This window comes from Monodelphis domestica, chromosome 1, assembly GCF_027887165.1.
Source record: "Monodelphis domestica isolate mMonDom1 chromosome 1, mMonDom1.pri, whole genome shotgun sequence".
Classification (NCBI taxonomy): Eukaryota; Metazoa; Chordata; class Mammalia; order Didelphimorphia; family Didelphidae; genus Monodelphis; species Monodelphis domestica.
Genome location: NC_077227.1, coordinates 393,994,643 through 394,021,662, shown reverse-complemented (window position 1 = coordinate 394,021,662; position 27,020 = coordinate 393,994,643). Strand labels below are relative to the sequence as shown.

Below are 27,020 nucleotides of genomic sequence, written 5' to 3'. Positions count from 1 at the left end.
GTTGCCCCTGAGCAAAGACTTCCTCTCTCTTTGTTCCCAGGAATCTTGTACTGAAGATCCCTACCTCACTCTAGGAAATATAATTTTCTGGTTCCCATAAGGGTGGATTCTCAGGGAATTCAGGTTCCGTACCCTGGTGCATTATAAAACAGGAGGAATTAATTAGGTGTCCCTCACCTTCAGCCTGGGGACCCAGCCTGCTTGTGCCAGTGTGAGTTGGGGGAGAGAACTCCAAGGGGATGATACACTAATTTCCCTCATTTAATCCTGTAATTATAATTTTCTTCTTTTTTCTTTTTTATAATCCTTACAGTCCATCTTGGAACCAAAATAGAATAAGTGCTAGGCAATTGAAATTAAGTGACTTGCCCAGGACTCCACAGTTTGAAAGTGTCTGAGTTCACATTTTAACCCAGGACCACCCCACTCCAGCCCTGGCACTCTAATCTACTAAACTACTTAGCTGTCCCATTGCTTTCACTATTCTTGACTGCCTGTTCCCCAACTACAGAGTGTAACCAAGTCACCTCTGAAATGACCGAGGCAGTTGGAAGTACAGTGGATAGAGAAGTGGGCCTGGAGTCAGAAAGACCTAAATTCAAATCCAGACTCACATTTTCTACTTGTATGACTCTAGCCAAGTCAGTTAATCCCTGCCTCAGTTTCCTCAAGTGTAAAACAGGTATTTTAATAATAGCACTGATCTCTCAGTGTTGTTATGAGAATCAAATTAAATAATATTTGTAAAAGTACCTGGTATATAGTAAGTCCTACCATATAAATATTGTTTTCCCTTTTTTTTCCCTCAGCTCTAAAATGAGGGAACTATCCAGCCAAGAGGTCAGCTCTGGATAACTTGGTAGGCTATGCTGGTTTTGGTGGACCTCCTGGGAGACTCTCCCATCTCTCAGTAGTGATTTCCATGGAAGTCAGGTAGGTAGGCACTGCCAATCCAAATCCAGTTGTTTGCAAAGAGTAAGACAGAGTCTGGGCACTTATTTCTCAAGACACTTTTAAGACAGCAGTGAGAGATGGTTTCTTCTATTATCTAGGGCAGCCTTGGTGAGTTTACCTGCCCAAACTGCAACTTCAAGCTGCCTGTTAGCCCTCCTCCCCCCTTCCCCTATCACCTCAGACAGCAGAGGGAGAAAGTGCTTGTTTGCTTTGGGTGGCTGGACAGGGCATGAAAAAAATGCCCTTGGACACTGAATAGGGAGAACTGAGCAGCCCCGCTATGCTGACCTGGCACTTGTACCAATACTTCACCAATGCTGACCTAGGGCTAGGTCAGTTCAAGTCAACTGAGGTTCAATTCTAATCTCTGTCAGTTTGGGATGAGAAGGGAGACTGGGAGAAAGGAGAAAAGATCCCTTAGAAGTGGGGAGAAATCTTTTCTAGGACTGGACTTGAAATATTTTAATTCATATTAATGTCTTAATCTTCAAAAGGGGGGAAAAGGGGTCAGAGAATCTATAAGGGGGTGTTTGTTTTTCTGGTCAGAGTGGACTGTTTGTGAGGCAGGTCTCTGTTGTGGTGGTGTCCATGTGGAAGTGGAGGTTTTATACTGAGGGGTCCAATGTGTAAGGTGTTTCTGGGTTTGGGGATAGTTCGTGATTCTGGTTTCTGGGATGAAGTAGTCTTTGGATCCCCAAGTTTGGGCTTCTTCTGGGGGAATGTGTGGGCTGAGGGTTTTATGAGTGTTGGAGGATGGTGTGTTTGGACTGAGGTCCTGAGTTTGGGGAATGAGGTGTCCCTCAGCTGACAAAGCAGGGTATCTTTGGGTTTAGTTTTCAGTTTCTCAGAATTGAAAGATCTGTGGGGGATACTCTTACGACATTCCATGTGTTTTCCATGGCCCCTCCCCCCCAGGTCTGAATTCAGTCTCTCTCCTTCATTCCACCTCTTGCTGTCTCTAGACCATTTTTGATTCAGTTCAAATCCCATTATCTTCAGAAGGCCATTTCTGTTCCTTTACCTTCCTCTTCCTCCCTCCAAGAACCTTTCCTATGTTTGCACAGCCTATATCTACAGTTCTTTGCATGTTGTCTCTCCCATTGGAAAGGCAACTGCTTTAGGATAGGTATTGTTTTTATCTTCCTTTGTATCCCCCAGGGTTTAGTCTAGTGCCTGGCACATAGGAAGCAACCATTAAATTTCTGCTCAACTGAGTAGGCGCTTTGCCGCGCTCCTGGAGTTGATCAGGAAAGCCGGGGAGGGAAGGTAACGGAAGCGAGTCGTGCACAAGTTAGTTTTTTGGCTCTGAAGATGTGCAGGATATCTCCGAAATAAGGGGTCTCCTGGGAGGTGCCAAGACCAGCTGGTTTCCCCCGGGGCGGGGCTAGGCAGGGTAGAATGGGGCGGGACCGGAGCTTCCGAGTCTGCTCCTTCCCAGCGGCGCGCCTCCGGACAAAGCCTGCGCATTTTCGTGGCGGTGATTGGCTGTGGGTGACGTGCTGACCGCCCCCCTCAGACACGCAGGCCGGGGCCGGCGCACCGTATCCAATGGCAGGACTCGGCGCCGGCGCTTCTCTGTATCAATCTCGGTACTTCCAGCCAATAGAAGGGCTGCTACCCGGCTCGTGCTCCTTTCGCGGCAAAAAGGATTTGGCGCGTAAAAGTGTCCGGGACTTTGCGGGGATCAGCTGGAGAGACCAAAACAAGCTCCCGGCTCCGGCCCCAGTCCCGGCCTCTGCTCCGTCCTCCAGGCTCCTGTCCCAGCTCCATCCGCCTGTGCCGATCCGACCACTCCTAAGCCCCGTGGTCCAGGATCGCGCATGGGCCAGGACCCTCTCGGAGCTTCTAGCAGCCCGCGCTCCGGCCCCAGTCCGGGGTCCTGAGCCCTTGCCTGGCAGGCCGGGCCGCGCTGGGGACTATGGATCAGGGGTCCGGAGCAGGCTCCAGTGCCAAGACACCCGGCAGCGGATAGGGCCCCGAGCGGCGGCCGCGGAAGCCCGCCCAGCTTCGGGCCGCGCCCCGCCCCGGCCCTCCCGGCCCCGCCGGCCCGTCCCTGCCCCTGGGATGTGAGCCGGCGCCCGGGGGAGCGAGCAAACCTGCAGAGCCGCCATGGCCCTGGACGGGAGCGGCGGCGGCGGCACGTGTGTGGCGGAGCTGGAGGCCCTGTTGGGGGCCGGGGGGCTGCAGCTGCTGGAGCAGCAGATCGTCATCATCTCCACCCAGGACGAAGGCCCGCTCAGCGCCGCCGCTGTCCCCGTCACCGCCGAGGGGCCCCGAGAGGCCGAGCTGCTGCTGTTCGCCACGCCCCAGGCTCCCCGACCCGGAGCCAGCGGACCCAGGCCTGCCTTGGGCCGGCCTCCGGTAACTACTCCCTTCCCCGCCTTCACAGCACCATGGGCGGGCCTCGGTCCGGGTCATCCCTCTGAGCGCGCATCTCCAGGGCCGGACCCGACCTCCCGGGACTCCGGGCAGCTCTCCAGGGCAGATCCCCCATCCAGGAGGGCAGCTCTGCGAGCTGGGGGTGGGGGGTGGGGGGCGAAGGAGGAGGGTCTAATTTGCAATACCAGATGGATGGGTTTGCGCCAAAGGGATCCCCCTTGCATTGCGCCTGCCTCTGGGGTGGAGCTGAGCAGCGGTCGCCACACGGCCCTTGGGATTCGTTGTACCTTTGCCCTCTCAGAGATCTTGGCCTGGGGCTCCTGTCCGAGGCCGGAGGAAAGGGGGACGGCGGTGGGAGGTGGCAGACTCTGGCCTTTCCACGCCTATCAGACCGTGGGTTCTGGCCTTCTTAAGGCTCTCCAGCTCCATCTGCTCAGTGGAGAGACCTGGCTCTGGATGCCAAAGGGCAGCCCTTGGCTTGGGGCTGAATTGAGATTAAGGATGGACCCTGGGTGTCAGTGTTTTGAGTCTGTTCAAATGCTGTTTTAATAACCACATCACTGTTGGCAGTAAAAGGAGATGGTAGGTTTGGGTCGCCAGGAGTGGATACACGCTGGAGGACTAGAATGCTCTTTGGGAAGGCTGAGGCTTGTGTATGTGTGTGTATATTGGGGGAGGGTCATAGTCGATTTAAGAGGAGGAGAAAAGGGGGGAGGAATGTGCATACAATTGCCCACTTAAGAGTCCCTGTAAAGCCTTTTTGGGTGCCTCCTGGTATTTGAAAGGCACCCAGGTATGGGCGTCTCTCTTTGCTCTGCTCCCTCTGCTCCCTCTGCTCCCTCTGCCCCTAGAAATGCTCCAGAATTGAAGTGGGCTGTCTGTGTGAGGCCTCTGCAAGGCGGGAATGTGTCCTGCCTCCCCCCCCATCAGGGAATGAGGGTACAGCCGGGAGTGGCAGCTGATCTCCTCCCTCCCACCGCCCCCTCCATCTGTTGGCCCTCTCCACCTGCCTTCATATTTTCAAGGGGCTTGTTGCCATAGTGTCTAAATGCTCAGTGAACTTGTTCAGCTCCCCTAGGCCCCCTGGGGGAGGGGAAGGGAACGGGTGACTGAGCTGGGCCTTAGGGATGGTATGGTGGCTGGGGGAAGGGCTAAAGGCAGGAAGGCACATTTAAGCTGCTTGGGGCAAGTCCTGCACCACCCCCACTCCCACCCCCCATTTTCTCTATGAACTTGTAGAACTTGGTTAGTGTCTCTCAGATTGAGCCCAAAGAAAGCTCTCCCTCCTGTGGTAGGCCAGACAGCAGACCCTAGGTTTGCCCTTAGTTGAATGATTAGTTCCTAGTCTTAACAGCACTGGGACCCCTGGAGGTGGGTGGCCCAGCCTAAGCAGGGACTGCTGCAAGGAAAGGGTGGGAGTGGTGGTGGGGCCTCTGTATTTGGAATCTTGGACTGCACAGATTGGCCTGGGATTCCTAGGACATGTTTTGTGATCAAGTCAGAGACCCAGAGTCTTTCACAGGACTTTTCCTGGGATATCTGGGGTATTTGATGAAGCTGCTAGATTGTGCAGTGTGGAAGGAAGAGGAGAACTCCAAATAGAACCTGTCTAGGAAATGTAAAAGATCTTGGCCTTGGGGAATGTTGAGAAAAGGAAATTAGAGCAGGTGCACCAATTATGCTGGGGAAACTTCCTGAAATCTAGGCCCTGCCTCAGCATCAGCTAGTGATTCAGATAGACTACAGTGTGTGTGTGTGTGTGTGTGTGTGTGTGTGGGGAGAATGTTAGAGGATGAGGCTGCACTGATTATTTGATTGAGGCCATGAAAGGTCTTGAAATTAGGTGGCAGATCCCCATGTGGGCAATGATAAGATGCCCTGCTTGATTTTCTGAATAAGGAGGGAGAGGAGGTCCACAATGATCTCTTGACCTAGCTCATGCCTGGCTGAGTTCCTGCCATATGGGTTTCACAGCCTTTCCTGCCTTCCCCTATTGAACTGGGAAAGAAGCTGGGGGGATGGGGTGCATTCCCAGGGGACAGACAGTGATGGGGAGTGTCAGGCAGCAGAGCATAGAGGAGAGAGCACTAGATTTGTGGTTAGGAGCTAGGTTCAAATCTAACTTCTTCTTTATCTGTGTGGCCTCCTTCAAGCCACTTCCCCAGTTTGAACCCCAGCTTCCTTATCTGTCAAATGGGCAGGGGAACCTCATGCTTTCTTAATATCTACTCTGATGCCACTCTCTGTTCTCCCTTATCTGTTTGGGGGGGGGGGCTAAGAAGGGGAGAGTGGGAAGAAGCTGGGGCTCCTGGTACTTCAGTTGCTTGGTGGTATTACTCAGCCTTTGTATGGGGTGCTGATACTGGAACCTGCTCTGGACCCCTCTCCTAGACTGAGACTGGAATGGTAAAGGAGGTGGAAGAAAGAGACCAGAACAGCCCCTGTAGTTGGAGCTCAGGGTTGATACCTTTTTGCCCTCCCTTGTTGCCTTTAGGACCTGAGTGATGAATTCTACCATAGCCAACCCACCCTGTGCCATTTTCTGGATACCTAGGCTCAGGAGTCTTAGAACCCATAGGCAAAACAGCCCAAGTTAGCTTGCGTGTGTGTGTGTGTGTGTGTGTGTGTGTGTGTGTGCGTGTGTGTGTGTGTGCGTGTGTGTGTGTGTGTTCTGTGGGACATGTTCACCACCCTTGCTTAATGGTATTTTATTTTGGGCCCTGGGTTGGCAAATGAATCAATGCCATTCTGGTGTAACAGTACAGATTCTCTCTTGCCCTGCCCTACCCTGCCTCCCTCCCATCTCTACAGCATAGAAGGAAAACCTGTTCTGTATCTGTGGGTGAGGAATGTCAGCCTTGGGAGCATGTGCAGGCATTGGTTCCCTGGCCATGGCTCTCTTCCACACCCTCCATGTTGCCTGGCCCTTTCCTGCCATCCCTAGATTCTAGAATCCCTCTGGCCTTTCTTTACTTGGTTGGCTTTATGATTTGGTGTCATCATCTTTGGCCACCATTTAATAACATTTCTATAGATTTTGCAAAGATACCTTCTATCATTCTATATTACTCCCATTTTACAGATGAGGGAACTGAGGCTAAGAAAAAATAATTACTTATGGGTACAGAGTTTGTAAGTATCAGAGGGAGGATTCCAATTCCAGTCTTCTTGATTTCATGTCTAGGGTGAAATGTATGTAAAGCGATTTCTAAACTTTAATTTTTTTTTAATTGTTCAGGCATGTCCTATTTTTCATGACCCCATGAGTACTTACCCTTCTATCCTTCAATGTTTTTCAAAGCCTATCTAAGCTCATGTCCATTGTATCCTCGACACAAACCATTTTGTCCTTTGTGGTTCCCTTCTCCATTTGCCTTCAGTCTTTCTCCATATCAGAGTCTTTTCCAGTGAGTCCTGTCTTCTCATTATGTGGCCAAAGTATTTAAGCTTCAACTTCAATATTTGACTTTCCAGTGAATAAACTGAATTAATTTTGTAAAGTATTGACTGATTTGATCACCTCGTTGTCCAAGAGTCTCTCAAAGTCTTCTCCAACACCACACTTTGAAAGTATCTCTCCAGTTTTCCTTATAGCCTGATTCAAAAGCACCATATAAATATGTTATCCTCATTAGTACTGCTGGTACATCTAGAGACCTCATCTGGCCCCTGTACAGAAAAGGGCCTGAAGAAGACCTAGACTCTGAATGTGCCAGAAACAGAGAGAGCCTTGAAGACTGGAGGTCATTCAAGTGTTCTGGAAAGAAGGAAAGGAAGTAGACAAGCAAAATGGGAGGGAACAGCGAAGGACTTCCAGGGATAAGATATAGCAAAATATATTGGTTAAAAACAGCCTGAGTGGAGAAGACTTGGGCCATAAGTCAGACTGTCTGGTTGAGTATATAGAGTGTGGGGGCAGCTGGATGGCTCAGTGGATAGAAGAAAGCCAGGCCTAGAGATGGGAGGGCCTGGGTTCAAATCTGGCTTCAGATATTTCCTAACTAGGTGACCCTGGGCAAGTCACTTAATCCCCATTGCTTAGCCCTTACTATTCTTCTGCCTTAGAACCAATACATAGTATTGATTCTAAGACAGAAAGTAAGGGTTTAAATATATATATATATATACATACATACATTGATTCTAAAACAGAAGGTAATGGTTTAAATATATATACATGTTACACACACATGTATATGGAGGGAATATGGGGAGATAAGGCTGGAAACTCAGTTTAGAGCTAGAATAGGCAAACTCCTAAATGCTATTCTAAGATATTTGGATTTTTATTTAAGAAGGTAGTGGGAAGCCTATGAAGATTTTTGAGGAGAGGAGTGAATAATGTGACTGGAACCTAACTTGGTAGTCTCTATAGGCAGGGTTGGAGAGGAAAAAAAACAATTAGGAGGCTGTGGTAGTCTAGGGATGAGATAATAAAACCCGGAGTGGGACAGCCTGTTCCATTGGAGGCCTTCTGAGATTTTTAGGAATTTTGTCCTTTTGAACTGATTCTTGTCTGCTCCATCACTCCTGCCATCTATGTGTAGAATGCCTCTGAGGTAGAGGTGACTTGGTCCCTAGGAATATTCTCATTTCTCAGATAAAGATAGTGAGACCAAGGGAGGTGGTATTATGCTCCAGGGTAGACCCCCACCGCAGGCTGTCCAAGCCAAGCCTTAGGAGTAGGAGTAGCTATAACACTCAGTGAATACCCCCAACCCTGTGCCCAGTGTAGAATGGAGTGGCTTGGATCCTAGTGTAATCACCCTCTTTTCGTTGGCTCGGAGGAGCGAGGCACCTGACCTGCCTACCAGGCTTTGGAGGGGATATTTCAGTGATTCCACGAGAGTCTTCTGGTCCTTAGCCTTGGGAATCAATGACTTCACTGCTATTTCTTGTCTTGCTACCTTTGCTTCTTCTAGGTGCCTCAGTTGCCAAAGTGGTCACTTAGCCTTTTGAGAACATCAACAATCCCTGCCACTTAAGACTTTGGTTATCTTAATCGAGATAGGGCAAGAGTTCCTTTCTCTGTTTGAAGGATGAGGAAGCTGAAGTCCAGGGAGTTTTAGTAACCGAGACATGACTAGAATCAGGATCTGACTCTTGGTCTCAGTATAAAGAGAGCCCTGACTCTGGACTGGGAGGTCTTGGGTTCAGATAGGTCTTCTGACATTGCTTGGGAAAGTCAATGAACCTTTCTTGGTCCTAGTTGCCTCATCTATAAAATGAAATGAGGGGATTACATTAGGAGGCCTTGATTGATCCATGAATGTGGGCTGTCTCTTACAATAAGACTAGGTCACAAAACTATATGGAATGAAGGACTCAGACTATCAGGGTTAGGGGAGCTCAAAGGAGGCATGGGGCAGTGGAGGAAACCTTTCTGAAAAAGAGGGATGTCTAGGTTCCTCATGGGGAGCAGTCAGGAAACTGGTGAGGTGTTCTGTGACCCTGGCTAAATAAATCACTTAACTTGTGGGCCTTAGTTTCTGTAATAATAATAATAATAGAGTTTATAGAGCACTTTAAGGTTTGCAAAGCTCTTTTCAAATGTTTTCATCTAATCCTCACAACCACCCTTCGAGATAGGTGCTATTATTATCATCCCACCCATTTTATAGATCAGGAAAGTGAAGCTGAGAGGGATTAAATGATATGCTTAGCTAGTCTGAAGCAGGATTTGACTTCAAGACTTACTGACTCCAGGTCTTAATACGTGCATCCATAGTTCCACTTCTCTTCCACCTACCAATGAAATGAGAGAGTTCGACAGTTTGACCTCTGAGCTCCCTTCTAGCTCTGAATTTGGGGTCCCCTCCTGTCACAGCTTCTGTAGATCAGGAAAAATGTCCAGAGGAAATATCTTTCATTGTCTGAGCAAGGACCAAAATACGAATGCAGTGTCCATGTGTGCCCAGAGGGATTGAAGAGCCTGGTTTTGACCGTGAGCTAGGATTTGCCATCAGAATCAGATTTAGGGCAAGATTTTTTTTTTTTACAGATTAGTAAATTAAAGACAAGAGGGGTGAAGTGATTTACCATGATCACATTGTAAATAATGGAGCTAGGATCTGCACAAAGTACCCTTGATTCCATTGTATTACATTGCCAAGAGTCATAGATTCTCAGAGCTGGAAGGGAACTCATTTTCTAGACCTAGAAAAGGCAAATGACTTATCCAAAGTCGTCATTCCTTTTGCTACATAAAAACCTTTTTTTGGAACATAGGCCTACAAGACCTTCTTGGCTGCTTTGTTTTCCCTCAGAAAAGGCCCTTACACCCCTGTGTTCCATTTCTTCCTTGTTATATGGACAAAGGTTATCTGTCCCTATAGAATGTGAGCTCCTTGAAGGCAGGGACTTTTTCTTTTTTACCCTTCCTTTTTTTCCCTTCCTCCTACCTCCCAGCCACCAGTGCCAGTAACTAAATACATATTGATTGGTAGCTTTCTCTGCTCATCCCCAGGACCCTCCCCCAGAACCATCTTTACTCTGGGTGAAGAAATTGAAGATGGGGCTCAGGCCGCATCCTATGTCCATCCCTTTTTTCTTGGAGATTCCTGAATTGCCCTAGGCTGGTCTGACTGGGCCTGAGAGAGATTGGGATCCTGCTGTTCTGCCCAGTCCTAGTCTAGTTGATTCTTAGGATTTGCCCTTGGCCCCAACACATAACCAAATCCTTGAGCTTGCTCTGGGAGCAGGGGGCGAATCATTAACAGTCCATCAAAGGGGAGATGGGCCAGATTTTTTAGTGCCAGTGCCATTGAGGAGAGTTGTTTCTAAGAATGGGGGAATTCTATCACCAGCCCTTAAGTTGCAGTCAGAACAAGTTTGTAGCCCCCTTCCTGGGCCTCCTTGGGTCTCTCATGAGGCCTCTCTTTTCCTCTCCCTTGTGCTGCAGGTGAAAAGGAAGCTGGACTTGGAAACAGACCATCAGTACATAGCTGAAGGCAGCCAGCCAGCCCGGGCCAGGCCCAGACCCCCTGGCAAAGGTATGGGCCATCCCTACCCATGCAGACTCTTAGGCTCAGCTCCCCCTTTCTGGCCCCCTGGTTAGACTGTTCAGGACACTGGGAAGCCAGTGTCCCCACGCTGAACTGGAGCCAACCAGGGCCTCTGGTTTCTTCTCTCTCTTCCCCATGAATGGGTGCTGTTTAGGATAGAAAGAGCCTCTCAGCACCAGGGCCTCTCTCCTGAGCTCTGATTCCCCTTCCCTGGTAGACCTTGATGCTCTAAAGAGCAAACGCCAGACAGAGGGTGGGAGTCTTGGAGACTTGGCTCTTTTTTCCTACCCCCTCACCCCTATGTAGACTGGGCACTGAGTCAGGAGAGCCGGGCAGGGGCCCTAGCAAGGGGCAGTCAAAGGAGCCTGGCACTGGTTTCCCCGCCTGAGGATCTGGGCCCTAGGGGAGGCAGACAGGCCTTGAAGGGGGGAAAAGTTGGGCTGGGTTGGGCTGCCCAGCCCTGGGAGGAAGTCCTGTGGTTGGCGGCAGAGCTGGGCTAGGGTATGTCAACATAGGGGGCTTTCCTGCCTGGGCCTCGCCCTGTAGCATCTGTGAGCTGAGAAGGAGAATGGATGTGAGCTCTTGAAGTGGAACATGGGTCTTTCCTGCCCTTTGGATCCTGGTTTGGCAACTTCCCAGCCCCACAGGCCCAGGAGGGAACACCTCCGGGATCCTCCCTGCCGCTGCTGTTGCTGGAGGCCAGGGCATCCTGGAAGGATGTGGGCCCTGAGTCTGTGCCCTTGGTCCCTGACAACAGGTGTGAAGTCCCCAGGGGAGAAGTCTCGCTATGAGACTTCGTTGAACCTGACTACCAAACGCTTCTTGGAGTTGCTGAACCAGTCTACAGATGGTGTGGTGGACCTGAACTGGGCAGCCGAGGTGCTGAAGGTGCAGAAACGGCGCATCTATGACATCACCAATGTGCTCGAAGGCATCCACCTCATCACCAAGAAGTCCAAGAACCACATCCAGTGGCTGTAGGTGCTGGGGTCCCAGGAGGGCTTGGGGGGGTGTCTCCTAGCGTGTTTTCATCTCCAGCACAGCTTTGTCAGAGACCCACTGCCTTGCCCTAGACTGATTAGGGAAGGGCAGAGGGGGAGACATAGTAATATTTTTCTTGATACAGTTTCCAGATTTCTATCCTAACTAGGGGAGAGGTAGCCAGGGATGCTTGGAGAGCAGAGGAGTTGTGGGCATACAGATCAAGCATAAGACCTGGAATTAGGAAGACTGAGTTCAAATCTGACCTTAGGAGGCAACTAGGTGGTTCAGTGGATAGAGAGTCAAACCTAGACATGAGAGGTCCTGGGTTCAAATGTGGACTCAGATACTTCCTAGTTGTGTGACCCTGGGCAAGTCCTTTAACCCCATAGCCTAGACCTTCTATTCTTCTGCCTTGGAGCCAATACACCGTAGTGATTCTAAGGTGGAAGGTAAGGATTTAAAGAAAAAAATCTGACCATAGACACTTAGTAGCTGTGTGACTCTGGGCAAGTCACTCGACCTCTTTGACTCAGTTTCCTCAACTGTAAAATATAGATAATAGGAGCACCTATGTCTCAAGGTTATTATAAGAATCAAATGAAATAATATATTTAGCACAGTGCGTGACCCATATAAATGTTAGCTGTCATTATTTTGGTCAGCAAGACAATGGTGGGAGAGGGTCAAAAACAGGAATTCAGAGGAGGAAGGGACCTTAGAGATTAAAGTATGCCTCCCTCATTTTAAGGATGGGAAAGTGAAGACTAGAAAGGGAAAGTGGCTTGCCTCTGGTCACACTGAGTCACTGTCAGGGCAGGGATGGGGATTTAGATGAGCCCAGGGTTATCTGCTATAGTTTTTCATAAGAGAAACAGGGAGGGCGGGGAACAGGGAAGATGGGAAGCACTTTGTGCAAGAGAAGGAGTAAGGCAGCTGGCCAGATAGCAGGAACCATAGGGAGAATGACAAAGTAAAAGGGTTTTGTGTCCAAGGGTCTTCCCAGCAAGCAGAAGGAGCACTTGTGACCAGATTCTTGTCCCCTCCTGGGGATGGAGGGGAAGTGAGGCTCTTGGCACTTTTCTCTTCCTTTTGGATCCTGTGAAAGTAGTGTAATTCCTAGGTGGGTGTGATGGAGACAAGCCCCCCCATTGCTGCTGATACCCCCTCTCATCCCAGCAACCTGCTTAGACTTTAAAAGATCGCTCTATAGCAAAAATGAATAAGATGGAAATAAGTATCAAGTGATAACATTTGTACAACCCAGTGGATTGCTTGTCCGCTCTGGGAGGGTGGGGGGGAAGGGGAGGGAAAGAAAATGAATCATGTAAACATGAAAAAATATTTAAAAATAAAAGTAAAAAAAAAGAAACCCCAAGAAACTGCTCCTTCTGTCTGTCCCCTCCCCCTTTAAGTCGAGGACCAACATATGGGCTCCCTAGAAAGAGGTTGTGAAGGGGAGCCTCCTCTCACAGATCTACTTTCCTTTTCTCCCTGCCCTCCAGGGGGAACCATTCTGTAGCGGTCAACACTAGCAAGCACCAGATGCTGGCCAAGGACCTGCATCATCTCCAGGAGGCTGAGAGGCAGCTGGATGATCTGATCCAGATGTGCACCGTTCAACTCAAACTGCTCACTGAAGATGCCGACAATCAGCAATATCCTTGTGGGGAAGCAAGCAGGCAGTGGGAGTCATAGTAACGTTGTGCTGTGGGTTTGGTTTCCTCATACTTAGAATCTAAGGCTCCAGACCTGGAAGGGACCTCCGTAGACATCATCTGACATCCCCTGACAGCCCCTACCTGCAGCATCTCTGACAAGAACTCCTCCGGTCTCTCTTTCCACATCCCCAGTGAAGAGGGACTTAGCACCCCCTGAAACAGCTCCTTCCATAGCTGGAAAGCTCTTGTTACTTAAAAGAACTCCCTGACAGTGAACCCAGATCCTCCCTGTAATCTCCAACCATTAGTCATGGCTCTGCCTTCTGGGAAGTCTTGGCTCCCAGATGCTATCTTCAGACTAGGACAGCTAGATGATACTGTGGATAGAACACCAGAACTGGAGTCAGGAAGACTCATCTTTCTCAGTTCAAATCTAGGCTCAGATATTACCTAGCTATGTGACCCTGGGAAAGTCACTTTATTCTATTTGCCTCAGTTTCCTCATCTGTAAAATGACCTGGAGAAAGGAAATGACAAACCACTCCAGTTCAGGAAAACCTCAAATGGGGCCAGGAAGAGTCCGGCATGGCTCAACAACAATTCTATGACCATACCCATTTCTGTATCCAAGGTGTGTTTACTTCTAGGCTAAATATTCCAGTTTTTTCAACTGATCTTCAGGGAGACTAGTCTCCATTCTTTTCTTTCTCTTGGTCCCCATCTTCTAGATATGATTTAGCTTCTCAAAATTCCTCCTAAATATTGTTTCCAGAACTGGACATGACTATCTAGCTATAGTCTGACTGGGGAAGCCCCAGCGGAGTAGGGCTCTTACCTCCCAGTTTCTGAACACCATGCCTGTAGCCCAAGAGCAGTTGCATTAGATTTTGTTTTGGCCTCTCTGTCATGTATAGTGCTTTTAGTCCTTAAATCCTTCTTCCCTTACAAACTTGTTTGGCTGTGCTTCCCCCATCTTGTATGTGGGTAGTTGCCCACGTGTAGGACTTTATAATTACTATTAAATTCCATTTTCTCCACTCCATTCCATTGCTATTCCCTGTTGAGATTCTTTTGGATTCTCAGACCATTCATCCGTGTCATTCATTCTTTTAACACTCCTTACACAACATCATGTTATCCACAAATTTAAGTGACACGCGCATCATCCTTCAAGTCATCGATGAACAGAACAGAAGAGAATGTGGACGTGTCTCCCGATTTTGGTTGGTGTTGGTTAGCCAGTTCCCAACCTACCTAGTGTTATCATCCAGCTCCTCTCTCTCCATCTTTTTTGTGAGAGACTTTGTCAGGTGCTTTACTAAAATGAGATATGTCGATTCCTCTGAGCTACTCATTAAGTGCTCAAACATCTGGTATTGTATTGGAGTCTCGGGCATCCTTTTGAGGCAGGTGGAACAGGAGGTACCATCTCCATTTATAGAAGCTCACGGGATTGGGTGACTTTCCTAAGGCCACACGGCTAGGAAGCGTTGGAATTAAGAGTAGGATGTGCATCTCTGACTCTTCTTCTAGGGCCTTTTCTACCACACTGGCTTGTGTTTGATTGAAGAGTTGCAGCCTGGAGAAGCTTGGGCCCAGGCTTCTCTGGAGGGGGCAGGAGAGTTACCTGGGAGGGAGTTTTCTGTGCTCTTAATGGGGAGTGCTTGTCATGATCCTTGACTTTCGAGTGCACCTTGGCCTATGTGACCTGCCAAGATCTACGCAGTATAGCAGACCCTGCAGAACAGATGGTGATGGTGATTAAAGCCCCACCGGAGACGCAGCTCCAGGCAGCAGACCCCGCCGAGGTAACTGACCTTTCATCCCCCATCTGAGGCAGCTCATCCAGCCCCTGGGCCATCTCCACTTCCAAGATGCTAAACTCATACCTCCTCCCCCTGGTTGGGAGGGGACAGGAGAGGGGACCCAGAGACCAGCCCTGGCCCACCTGCCGCAGCTTTCTTCCTAAGTCCCTGCCACCTCGGCTTTCGGGTGAGCATGAGCCAAGATAAGAGGGTTTGGAGCACCAGCGGGGCTCCTACCTTCCCATCTCCACCCCAGCTCAGTGTGGGACTATTTTACCCCTGTGGCACCATAGCAGACCCTGTTCTGTGGGCCTCTCCCAACACTAGCTCCCAACCTACTTCCAGGCATTCCAGATCTCTCTGAAAAGCAGCCGAGGTCCCATTGATGTGTTCCTGTGCCCTGAGGAAAGCTCTGATGCATGCAGTCCAGTGAAGAGTCCCTTCAAAGCAACTCCTGAGGAGACCAGCCTCAGTCTGGAGCCCACACCTCCACCCCAGCCACTGCCACCGCCACCCAGCCCCCTCATCGCCTCCACGCAGGAAGGCAGCTTGCCCCTGCTCACCAGCGAGCAAGGTATGTGGGCCAGAGAATTGAGGAGGCCTTTGGGAGGCGGCGGAGGGAGAAACATGACAAGCTGCTTCCCTACTTTCTAGGTTTCCTCATCTTTCTGCCTCTGCCTCAGACAGATAGCTAGCCTAAAGGACCCCACATTTAGCCAATGGCACCAAAATGAAGGTTGCTCTATTAGCCCTTCTTTTTTTGTTTATTTTAAAGGACTTTTCACTGGTTACATGATTCATGTTCTTTCCCTCCCCTTTTCCTTCCCCTCTCCCAGAGCTGACAAGCAATTCTACTGGGTTATACATATATTATCACTCAAAACCAATTTCCATTTTATTCATTTTAGCCCTTCTTGGTGGGAAAAGTGGTGGGGCTGGAAAGCTGAATGGGGCTCTGTTCAATGTGTCAAAAGACTTCTTTAAGTTGAGCCAGGGCTGTCCCTCTGAGACACAGGGTACAGAGGGGAAAGTGGCAGCCTTGCCATCAACTCTCCCTCCCCCTTTCCCCACCCAGACATCCTATAATATGAGTTCCTGCTTCCTCTCTCTCTCCAGAATCCCTCCTGTCCACGGCAAGCCCCACATCCCTCAGAGCCTCGACAGAAGACGGACACTTGTCCCCACTAGTGTCTGTGGACAGCCTCCTGGAGCAGGTGAAGGAAGACTTCTCTAGCCTCCTGCCGGATGAGTTCATCAGCCTCTCCCCTCCCCAGGGCCAGGACTATCACTTTGGCCTGGAGGAAGGGGAGGGCATCAGGGAGCTCTTTGACTGTGATTTTGGGGACTTCACCCCCCTGGATTTCTGACACAAAGCAAAAGGAAGCTCCCCAGGTCCAAGAGCAGGTTAAGGGGCTCGGGGAGCAGAGGGGGATATCACAGGGAAAGGGAGGATGCCTGGATTGAGCTGCAAAGAGTCAGACTCCTGGAGAGGTATGGCTGCTCGAGGGATAGTCTTGTATGTGGGCAGCCAGACTGGGCTCACTAGGGCTCTCACCAGCTTTCCTTTCTTAAGTGCTTTGATATACCCAAAGCTGCTGTAGCCTCAGGCCCATCTCTCTCTCCCCCACCTCACCCTTTCTAAGACTTCCCAGGAGAGGATCTCTGATCTGCCGGAGCATCTACCCAAATGATCGGATTTTGTTGCAAAGGCCACCTAATTTATTTCCCCTTTCCCTGGTCCCCTCTCCCCCCCACACCCCCTTAGGCCTGGCCTCCTTGGTGGGCTAGAGTTCTCCTGTCCTAAAGGGGGTCGGAGAGCCTAGCGAATGCCCTCGAAGGGAGGAAGCCAGCAGCGGGTGTGGATGCTTGTGTGTGCTGGGAGCATTAAGTGCACTTTTGCTCATCTTCTCAATATGTAGGTCTTGGAGGCTGGCTGATCCTTTCTGGGATCTGAGTCTTAGACCCACCTCTGAGGTTAAGGGGGTGAAGGCTTGAGTGGCTGCCTCCCCTAGGAGTCCTCCCTCAACCAATCCAGACATGGTGCTGGATGAAAGGCTTCAGGGCTTCTTTAGGGTCCCAGGCTTCACAGAGAGAGCACTTTTGTCGTCTTAAAAGGTTATTTGTTGCAAAGCTTTACTAAACTGCAGTGTGTGCAAACTTATTTATTTATTGAGGTTGGCTATGGCCAGCCCCCACTTCCCAGGTGGAATGGGAGCTGGGGAGCCAGCATCCTAGGGGGCATAGGCCCACTTGGCCCTAAGGGTATCCATTTGGGCCCAGAGGAAGAGGCAGGATAGGAGTTCCTTAGTCTCCGGGGCCTGGGGCAGAAGGCCAGTCAGGAAAGAAGAGGGGCCAGGCTGAGTCCAAAAAGGGTCATCCCTTTACCCTTGGTCCCTTGGGTAGAAGCATTTCAAAGTCTGATTTATTTATTTATTGGAAGTGTCAAGAGAGAGAAAGGTATAGGCCAGGAGCAAAGAGCGACTACAAGAGAAGTAGTATAAGTGAGTGAAAGGAGGCAGGAGGAAGGAATCAGCTGCACCAAGCGGTCTGTCTGTTTTCTGAGGCTGGCCTTGGAGCCATACCCAGAGCCCAGATCGTTGGGGCCTGGCTATGGTGAGGAAGTCAGCTTGGGCACCAGGATTAGAGGCAGGAGCTGTCAAAGCCTGGTGGAGGTAGCAGTGGCACAGTAGGAGAGAGGCATGTGTTTGTAGACAGGAGAGGCAAAGAAGTGACTTCTGGGGTGAGATGGAAGAGGCTTGTCCCCTCACCCCAGTCCTGCCATGTGAGGTTGAGAATAAAGTTAGCACAGGCCTAAAGCAGCCTCAGGAGCATACTTTGCTTCTGGCCTGAAGCCTGACTTGGGCATTTTTTTTTTTGGCTTGAGGAATGGAGAGAGGGAAGGAGGCATAGTCTCTGTCCGCAAGTTCTCCGCTGTCTCTGCCCAGAACTGGTATGCTCCAGTGTCTGGGGACGCAGCCCTCGTCACCATGGCCTGACCAGATTTCTCTTCAGGGTTCAGGACACAGTTGTCCCCCTCCTCTCCTTACTTTCCCATTTGGATGGTGGGAGGGGAAAGGACCCTGTTTGGGTTGGCCAGGGTCTCTGTGTGGTGGTGGGATCTCCTAGGCAGGACGAGAAAGAGGAGATAGTGTAGGGGAAGGGTTAGACTATCACTGAACAGGAGGAAATTAAAGGGGCAAATTCTTGGCTCCCTACCTCTCTCCAATCCCCCAATTCCCATTGTCTTCTCCATTCCCTGTTCAAGTGGTGGAGACTTAGGTTTATGGTCTGTGGGGACAGGGGTGGCCCATTTGGTGCCAGCTTTTTGTCTTGGGGGGGTGGGCCAGCTGCTTATAGGACTTAGTCCTCTCCCCAGCCACAGATTTGCCTTTCAGACTCAATATCTTATTGTGCTTTTGTTTCAATAAAACTTTTGAAGGTGTTTGGGCTGTTTTGGATGAGTTGTGTTTCTGGGGGTAGGGAGGGGAGTCTTGAGTATTTATCCAGCTACCACTTCTCTGGATCTAAGAGTAAGGGATAGGGCAGGGGAGGTCACTACAGAATTCTGCTCTCCTCCTTCCCCTTTAGGGGCTAGCCGTGCCCCTGCCATCTCTTAGGGAGCTGCTCTGAGAGTATAGTTACTGTATCACCAACCTCTAGACCAGGCTGGCTGCCTGGGACCTTGTATGACAAGCCCCGAAAACTGTTCTTCTGGGATCCAGTTTGGTCAGGCTTTCAAGTCTACAAATGGGGTTGGATACGCACACGCACACGCACACACACACAATATTAACTGACAAGTATTTGTTTGGCACCTTCTACGTCCCTGCTCTTTGGGATCCAAGTATAAAGAATGAAACAGTTCCTACTCTCAAGAACCTTACATTCTAAGGGAAGAGACAAATTCATGCAAATATATAGACAGCATAAATGTAAAATTAAAAATGCAAATATCTATATGCAAGGTTAAAGACAAGGTAGTTTGTGAGGGAGGGTACCGGTGGTTATGGGGATCCAAGAAAAGTATGTAGAAGGTGATTCTTGGGGAGGCAACTAAGTGTCACAATGGATGGAGTGCCAGGAGGGTGGTCCTGGGTTCAAGTGTAGCCTTAGACACTTCCTAGCTGTGTGATCCTATTTAGTCCTTGGCCCTTCTGTCTTAAAAATTGTTACTAGGACAAGGAAGGATTGCAAAATTAAAAAAAAAAAAGATGATTCTTGAGCTGCATCTTGAAGGAGGGGATTTGAGGGGGAAGAAAGGAAAGGGGGGAGGAGGGGGGTTGGTCTAGGCAAAGGCATGGAAGATGGAAGTGGACTGTCAGTTTTGAAGAACAGAAAGCCAGTTTGGCTAGAAGGAAATGAGGGATGATGTCCAATAAGTCTGGAATGAAAAGTTGGTGTCATATGCAGAGCTTTAAAAGCTAAACAAAGGAGCTTATATTTTATCTTAAAGGCAATAGGAAGTCACTGGAGTTATTTGATAGGCACTTCACAGCCAGAACCACACTAAAGGAAAATTACTTTGATTTAGGGAACCATTTGAGGCACAGAGATTAAATGACTTAACTAGGGACACACGCCCTATTAAGTGTCAGATATAATTTGGACAATTCCTGGCAACAAATCCTGTACTCTTGGTATATCAGGCTGTTTCTATACACATATAAATAAACATGAAATGCCTGTTGAGTTCAATGCTGTGCCTATTATATTGCTCTTGATCTTAGCCAAAAGGCCTAGAAGTGATGTGTGCCTATTATATTAGAGAAAATACAAAGTTTAGTTAAGTCTTCAGTCTCTTGGAGCTTCATCTGGTGGATGCTGTAGACACAATAGTCATAAGCCATCAAGGAAGACTTTCAGGAAGAGGTGGTTTTTGCATTGGATTTTAAAGGATGGATAGGATTTTAGTGCAACTGTGCTGAGGTCTAGGGGAAAGGAGACTTTTGACTCCCTGCTTATGTCTAGTGAGACAGGACAGGGTATCCTTTGAAACTGGGAGTTGCACCCCAACAGCCCTATCTGATTCCCTTTTTGGGACCAATGACTTAAAGCACAGATGGCCTTCCCCTTACATTATCTGTCCAGATCTAGGCTCTGGCTACTGTGTAGTGATGGAGAAGGCTGGACAGGGAGTGTCTGAATCCTCTATTGTGTCTCTGTCCCATGGATCCTATGCTTTTGAGGCCAGGTTGGGAAGGAGGGAGGGTGTGTGTGTGTGTGTGTGTGTGTGTGTGTGTGTGTGTGTGTGTGTAAGAGAGAGACAGACAGACACAGGGGTGAATGAGGAAATGTTGGAGAGGCAGAGTAGCCTCAAGTCACAGAATGGGAAGAGACCTCCAAGACCATTTAGCCCAATGCACACCTGAGCAGTCCCACATGCCCTTTATGGCGTACCAACAAATAATCAACTAGTTGTTCCTTGAAGATCTCTGATGAGGGAAATCACTAAGTCATCATATATTATGACATGTCAACATGGTCAACCAGTTCTTCCTTGAAGACCTCCAATAAGGAAGGAAACCACCAAGTCATAAGGCGGCATATTGTTTTTGGGGGAAAGTCCCCAGATGCTCTGGCATGAACTTGAAGCCCTTCACTGTTGTATGCTGTCCAACTCATCAGTCCTTCCTAAGTTGAAGCACCCAGATCAGAACTGAATAAGATGCTCCAGATGTTGTCTGAATCCCTAATTTTTAGATTTGTGAGGGACCTCAGAGGTCATCCAGCCTAACCTCTCCTTGAACAAGAATGCCAATTAAAGCACTTAAACAAGTAGTTGACCAACCTTTGATTGAAAAGTAAAGGAATACCTGCTGCTTCTGGAGGCAGCACATTCCATTTTTGGATAGGTCTCATATAGGAAGTTTTTCTGGACATCAAACCTAATTTTGTCTCTGAAACATCATCTCTGGGGCAGTTTAGGTGGCTCAGTAGATTGAGAGCCAGGCCTGGAGATGGGAGGACCTAGGTTTACACCTGGCCTCAGATACTTCCTAGCTTTGTGACCCTCGACAAGTCACTTAATTACAGTTGCCTAGTCCTTACCTTTCTCCTGCTTGGAACCCATACTTAGCATTGATTCTAAGACAGAAAGTAAGGGTTCTAAACAAAACATCTCTTTCTAGTTCTGCCTCCTGAGATGAAAGGACAAATCTAATTCCTCTTCTAGGATCTCCAGTACAGCTGGAAGTGGGGGACGTCGCTTCCTTATTCCTGCGCTTCTCAGTATCCCTTTGAAATTTTATTTTCTTGGGAACCATATGATATGGTTGACTCATACTGAGTTTGTGGTCTACTAAAAGCCCCAGATCTTTTTCAGAAAATCTGCTGTATAGCTATCTGCCCCTACCCTCCCACCTTATCTTCCTGAAAGCAATTCCACAGTTACTGTGGTCATTCTGCTTGGAAAGGGGATAAGGAACAGGGAGATATCCTGACTGTATCTCCTTGTTCTTTATCCAAGGACTGCTGCCCAGTCTGGAGAGATGGAGCTTTTGCCTTGTTTAACCTCTCCTCCTTTTGGAGTTGGGCTCTGCTTGCTCACCCAGCAACTGTGTTCATGACTTGGTCCTTGGCCAAAGAGAGAAGAGGGAGTCCTAGTTCTTTCTCTTCTCTCAGTCAGTTTGAGGCAGATTCTCAGCTCTGTTGTTAGAGAAGGGAACCAGCAAATGCAGCAGGCAAAAAGGAAAGGGAAGGATTTATTGGTGGTCCCAGAGCCTGCTGTGGTTACCGGTGCTGTTTTCAGTCCTGTCTTCCCAGCCCAGGCAGTGCCCCTTTCCACAAGCCTAGTGTCATCTCTCCTGCTTCTGGGGCCCTTTCCAGGATGGGCTGCAGCCTTCATTCTTAGAACTGAACTATCCTTTGGAGTGAACCCCTCTCCTCCCCCAGAACTCAGTCTGAGAGAGAGGATGTGGCTGCTCAAGCTGGACCAATGGCAGCCTCGGATCCCTGGAGCTTTGGCCTCTTGAAAGGAAGAAGAGGAGTATTACTAGGGACACTTGAAAGTGTTTCCTTCCTTTCCCCTTTGTGGAGTTGAGAAGGTGTTTAGAGATCATCTAGCTCTACCCCTTGCACTCTCCTCTCTTCCTCTTCTCCCCATCCCCATTAGTTTCAAAGGCAGGACTTGAACTTATTTCCAAGACTCCAGTCAGGAAGAGAGGATGGGGGTGGCTTCACCAGACAGGTGATGGGAACTCCCAAGTTCTATCAGAAGACATCCCCTTTCTGTGTGCGAGAACACAACGGGGATCTTGAACTATCTGGCTGAGGCAGTTTTCTGGCGAGGCCAGTCAAGGGGCCTACTGGGGATTGCAGCCCTGGAGGTTTTCTTTCTCCCCTTGCTCCCTAAATCTGGCTCTGAGGCTGAGGCGGGGCTGGGGATGTCAATCACATCCGGTGACCAATCCGCCTGACCGGAGGCGGGGTTTATGTTGCCAATCACCCTCACTGACCAATCATTCGCGTTAGAGGCGGGAGCCCAGGTCCCCACTCCAGGCCCAACTTCGCGGGATCGGTGTTCAGTGCTCGAGCCCAGTGGACACCTCGGACGCCCCCATCCCGGACTTGGGCTCCCCCGGACCCTGCTGGGTTTTCTCCTACCCCAGTCTCTGGTCTCGAGGAGCTGCTGTGGAGGCGAGCATTCACCTCTGCGCCCGCCTCAGCCTTTACCTGTCCCTGACTCCCTTCCTCCGGTGCTGCCCACGCCCCCGGCCAATTCCTGCCTAGACCCCTGCTCTAGCCCTCGCCCTCCCTCCTGCCCTTTCACTTGCCCCTACCTCCTCCCACCTGCTCCCTTCTCCTCTGACCCTGCAGGCCCAAGCGGGTTCCGCCCCTTTGGGGGGGATCTCTAAGGATGTCGTGCGCGGAGCTGCTGACCATGTGCCTGCTCCGGCCCAAGGTTGCAGCTCGTGAGGCCCCTGCAGCCCCTGCCGTGGTCCCTCCTGCGGCCTTCGCTGGCCTGGGACTCTTCCAGGACGTGAGTGACCCCCCGGGGAGGGGCGGCGGAGAGCTGGGGGCTGAGGGTCGCAGGATGGGGGGAGGGGTGGTAGGAATGAGAGGTGTGGGCAGGAGCTGGCTGGACTCAGGGAGCAACCGGGGAGGGGGGTGGGGCGAGGAACAGGCCTGAAACTTACAGTTGAGGAAGGGCTGTTGAGGGCCAAACTCAGCTAGATTAGTGGGGATGGACCGAAGACCTGGGCAAGGAAGACGGGAGCTGTCCGGAACTGGTCACAGCTTCTCCGCTTGCATCAACCTCCAGCCAGAACACTGGGCAACTAAGCTGCTCAAGGGACGAAAGATGAGATTGTCCTGGGTCCTAGATGTGGGAGAGCTCCTAGAGAGGGGGGTGGGTGCAGAGGTGGCCACAGCTTGGAATCTGAAGCCATTGTCCCATGCCTGGTGCCCAGGGAATGAAGGTGGAGGGAGCTCTGGGGACTTGGATCTTCTGACCCTATCTTTTCTTGGGGGGGGGAGGTGAGCTGCATTTCTGTCTCCCTGGTGTCTTTTCCCCCTCCCCCACCTCTATTGCTTGCCAATTGTGCCCACCTGTATACATTGTGAAGAGCTGGTGGTTGATTCAGACCCTGTGCAGAAACCATCCTTTTCCTCTCTTCTCATCTTTGTCATCGCCACCTAGTCACCTCTTCTCTTATCCTGCCAAGAACTTGACTCTTAAGAGTCTTTGGTCTGAGGGAGACTCCACTCTCCAGAGACTGAGTCCTTTGATCCATCCTTCAATATCCCTCTTATCCCCCATTCTTTCCCTAACCCCCTCTTTAGCTTTAAAAGGCTCTGACCACTGGGTCAATTTCCTCTCTTCCCATGAGTCAGCATCTTGGATGCAGATTGCACTGACCCTTTCCAGGAGAGGGAAGAGTTGATTCTTTCCCTCCTTTGTCCTCCAAGCAGGAAGGTAGCTCTGGTCCCCGTGCTGGGAGAGAGGGCTGCTGTGTGACCCTAAGCTAATGTCTAAATCTCTCTGAACTTGGCTTTCTATGGAGATGACTGGTCTTCACTCTTCTGGCCCCCAGTATCTTCATCTGGAGCAGTAGGAGCCTGCAATGGATCATTGTGGCCCTGAGATGAGTCACTACCCAAGCCAGTAACCCAGGTTGCCAAGAGTTTAGGGGTGAGGAGTTTGGGGCAGGGGCCACAGAGCAGAAAAGAGCCAGCAGCAGAGGTCTAATTCAGGAGTCGTTGCAGCCCACCCTTAAGCAGCTTATGTATATATACATTCTGGTATTCCTGTCCTTCCTCTCTTTTGAGCAGCTCCCATGTACAGATGAAGAGATGGTAGCTCCCATGGGCAGTATGTGTTTGAGTGGGACAGAAAATAGGTTCTCTAGTATCTTCATCAAGGATCTTTCTTCTCTGCTCTGGCTTGGTACAGAGCTCATGGTCTTTCCCTGCTGTGCTCTGCCTGGGCTGCTGCATTGGGTAGAGGGCATGATTTTCTCCTCTCCCTGCCATGCACACTCTGACCTCTGCCTCTCTCTATACCTACTCTGCTTTTTTGCTTCTTCCCTTCCAAAGGCTGTCCCTTCTCCTCTTTGGGTTGGTTCAGAGTTTCTATGGAGAAAGGGGAGTAAAGATGTCAATGGAGAAGTAGAGAGGAAGAAAGTTCAGAGCTCTCCCTAGTCCCCGGTCTGAGAGGAAGCTCTTGCTGGGTGCCCAGGAGGAGGTTGGGGACAGGCCAGGGAGGAAGAAAGGGCACCAGCAGGAGATCCCTTGCTACAAATAGCATCAGGAGCCTGAGGTTGGGAGTGGGGTGGAGGAGAGATACGCACCATATCCACTCCTGTGACTTGGAGTCATTCTCCACTATTCTGGTTTCTTGGGGCTATAACAGGAGTGAGAGTAGGGCCCAAGCTCGGGTCAGCAAAAACATCCCATGAGGTATGGAATGGCCATATATTTTACCCCTTTCAAAGCCCCTCTCTGGAGGCATTCCCTTTCCTTAGGAGAAATCAACAGTAATCCCTTGGGGAAGTCCAGCAAAACACCAGTAGCCCCCTTGGGTCTGAACTCCCCTCTTCTTGAATGAGAGGCTGCCTCCTGTTAGTCCCCAGTGTTCTGAATACAGACATTGGTCATCATGGAGAAGAGGAGGACAAGTCTGGGTCATCGATGGGGGGGTAAGGGGGAGGTCTGAATTGCTGGGGGCATGGAATGGTCTGTCTTCTGTAGAGTGTGTGACAGCTTTTTGGGCTAGGAGTTCAGGAGGAGGCAGATAAAGCTGATGGGAATGAGGAGACACTTTAGGTAGGGTATAAAACAAAATTCTATTCTAATTCTCTAGAATGTGGTGCTATTTATTTAGGAACAAGAAAGATCTTTATTTACTTTTTAAATTTATTTTTTAATTTTTATTTAATAAGATGATTTAGAATATTTTCCATGGTTACAAGACTCATGTTCTTTCACTCCCCTCCCCCACTCCTTCCCCTATCTGATGCACAATTCCACTGAGTTTAACATGTGTCATTGATCAAGACCCATTTCCATATTATTAATATTTGCACTAGGGTGATCTTTTAGAGTTCACTTTGCCAGTCATAGCCCCAACAACCCATGTGGCCAAGCAGTTGTTTTTCTTCTGTGTTTCTTTTCCCATAGTTCTTCCTCTGGATGTGGATAGTGTTCAAGAAAGATCTTTAGTTCAGGGAAAGGATATTAACCTCCCACCCCTTCCAACTCTAGATTAAGAGGATTGGAGAGGAAAGCATTTGAATAGGAGGGTCAGCTGGGTTGTCTGTGTCTAATGTAGAGGGGTAACCCACAACAACCCAGGTCCTTGGACCCCTCTAGTATTAGAGTCTGAAAGAGGGAGATCAGAGAGGGAGAACTTCCCCTTTCCTCAGCATTGGATAGAGCTTGGTAGTACACTGCTGGGCCTTGAGTTCCAGATGTGGTCTGGGAGTGGTATATCCATCAGAGTGTAAATAAATATTAGATTCGGGACCATTTCTTTAGAGTTAGAGGAAACCTTCAAATCAGTTTAGTCCAAGCCCCTCATTTTACACATGAGGAAACTGAAACCAAAGGATGAAGTGACTGTTGAAGGTCACGCAAATAGTAGCTGCTCAAAGGAGAAAAAGAGGCAGGAATGCAAGAATGTGTATATAGAGATCTACTTGGAGTCTGAATTTGAATCCAGAGCCTCTAGCTCTAAAGCATTCTTCTTTCTGAATTCTGAGTAGCCTGTTGGCTGGGAGGATAACACCAAAGATACCGGTTACTAGGCCTGAGGACATATGGATGGTGTCACAGGATGCTCCTTGTCCAATGTTGGATGTAGGGGCTTGAGTCCAGTTCAAGAGTTATTATGCCTGAGTCAGGGGGCTTCATGTGTTGGCTTCTGTTTGTGGGGCAGGAGGTACCCTGTGTTAGGCCCAAGGAGGCCACCAGGATGTACATGTTACTTCTAATGTTTGCCTTTCAGGTCTTCCGGAGAGCAGATAAGAATGGTGAGCACAGCTCCAGTGGAAGGGAATTGGGGAGATCAGAAAACCCAGGTCTGACAAGTACTTTGGGGGTAGGAAGGCTGTACAGAGACCGGGGCTGGGAGGCCAGTCAAGAGCTAGATGAATTTGGAAAGATATGGGGAAGCATGGAAAAGCCTGCCTCAAAGCCCTGCAAGCCCTCTTTTTCTTTCCCCTTCTCCCTCTTGTCACACTCTGGAATTTTCCCATCTATCTGTCCTTGACCAAGGTAGATCCTGTTTCTCATTGTTTCCAGCATCTTCCCTTTAATCCCTTAGTCCCAGGGTTTAGCTCAGATCCCTTCTGCTCCCCACAAACAACTAACTAGCTACCTTCCAGAGCTCCCAGATTCCCTTTGACCTTGCAGGGCAGGGCTCCCTTTGCCTGCCTACGGACCTGATGATGGCTAAAGAATGACCTGATGTTGACTGAACTGGAGAGCTCCATCTCCTTGCTCCCTGTCAGTCTGTTGGAAAGAATGGGTTAATGGAAACATTCTGAAAGGCCTGATGACCCCATCCCTAGTCTCCAGTTCTGTCTCCCACTTCTCTGACCTCTATCACTGTAGGATAGCTGGGGCTGAGGCTTGAGTGAGGATTCTGATATCTCCTTTACCTTATTCCCATAGATGATGGGAAGTTGTCCTTTGAGGAATTCCAGAATTATTTTGCAGATGGGATTCTCAGTTCTGGGGAACTCCGGGAGCTGTTCAGCAGCATTGACCGGCATTACTCAGAGTAAGTGTTTGCCAGG

The 27,020-nt window shown here is 49.6% G+C and overlaps 2 protein-coding genes and 1 non-coding gene across 7 annotated transcripts in view; 2 read left to right on the top strand and 1 right to left on the bottom strand.

The window, feature by feature from the left end:
• The first annotated feature begins 2,580 nt into the window (after positions 1 to 2,580).
• On the top strand, positions 2,581 to 18,226 carry E2F1 (E2F transcription factor 1). Its single transcript, XM_001381292.4, has 7 exons — positions 2,581 to 3,315; positions 10,235 to 10,325; positions 11,095 to 11,314; positions 12,824 to 12,976; positions 14,673 to 14,787; positions 15,130 to 15,358; positions 15,901 to 18,226. Exons 1-7 carry the CDS (start codon positions 3,064 to 3,066, stop codon positions 16,149 to 16,151), a joined length of 1,311 nt encoding a protein of 436 aa, XP_001381329.1. The 5' UTR covers positions 2,581 to 3,063; the 3' UTR covers positions 16,152 to 18,226.
• A 2,968-nt stretch (positions 18,227 to 21,194) lies between these two features.
• Positions 21,195 to 21,249, bottom strand: MIR7252 (microRNA mir-7252). The gene has a single exon (NR_127437.1). It is a non-coding gene; the product is annotated as a microRNA mir-7252 (primary transcript).
• A 991-nt stretch (positions 21,250 to 22,240) lies between these two features.
• NECAB3 (N-terminal EF-hand calcium binding protein 3) overlaps positions 22,241 to 27,020 on the top strand; it is a 35,583-nt gene continuing 30,803 nt past the window's right edge. For 2 of the 5 annotated variants that reach the window (XM_056811761.1, XM_056811760.1), the window contains exons 1-4: positions 22,262 to 22,419; positions 22,600 to 22,762; positions 26,228 to 26,252; positions 26,896 to 27,004. In XM_056811761.1, coding sequence (XP_056667739.1) covers positions 22,640 to 22,762; positions 26,228 to 26,252; positions 26,896 to 27,004 — 257 coding nt within the window. In that variant the 5' untranslated portion in view covers positions 22,262 to 22,419; positions 22,600 to 22,639. Of the gene's footprint in view, positions 22,763 to 26,227; positions 26,253 to 26,895; positions 27,005 to 27,020 lie in introns of all 5 variants that reach the window. The other 3 variants (XM_007474206.3, XM_056811759.1, XM_056811758.1) reach the window with 3 other exon arrangements.

Excerpts from the sequence above, each read along its gene's own strand:
- E2F1 (XM_001381292.4), top strand. The coding sequence starts at position 3,064 with ATGGCCCTGGACGGGAGCGGCGGCGGCGGCACGTGTGTGGCGGAGCTG. Across the intron at positions 3,316-10,234 it reads CTGCCTTGGGCCGGCCTCCG|GTGAAAAGGAAGCTGGACTT; the intron begins GTAACTACTCCC and ends CTTGTGCTGCAG. Across the intron at positions 11,315-12,823 it reads AAGAACCACATCCAGTGGCT|GGGGAACCATTCTGTAGCGG; the intron begins GTAGGTGCTGGG and ends CCTGCCCTCCAG.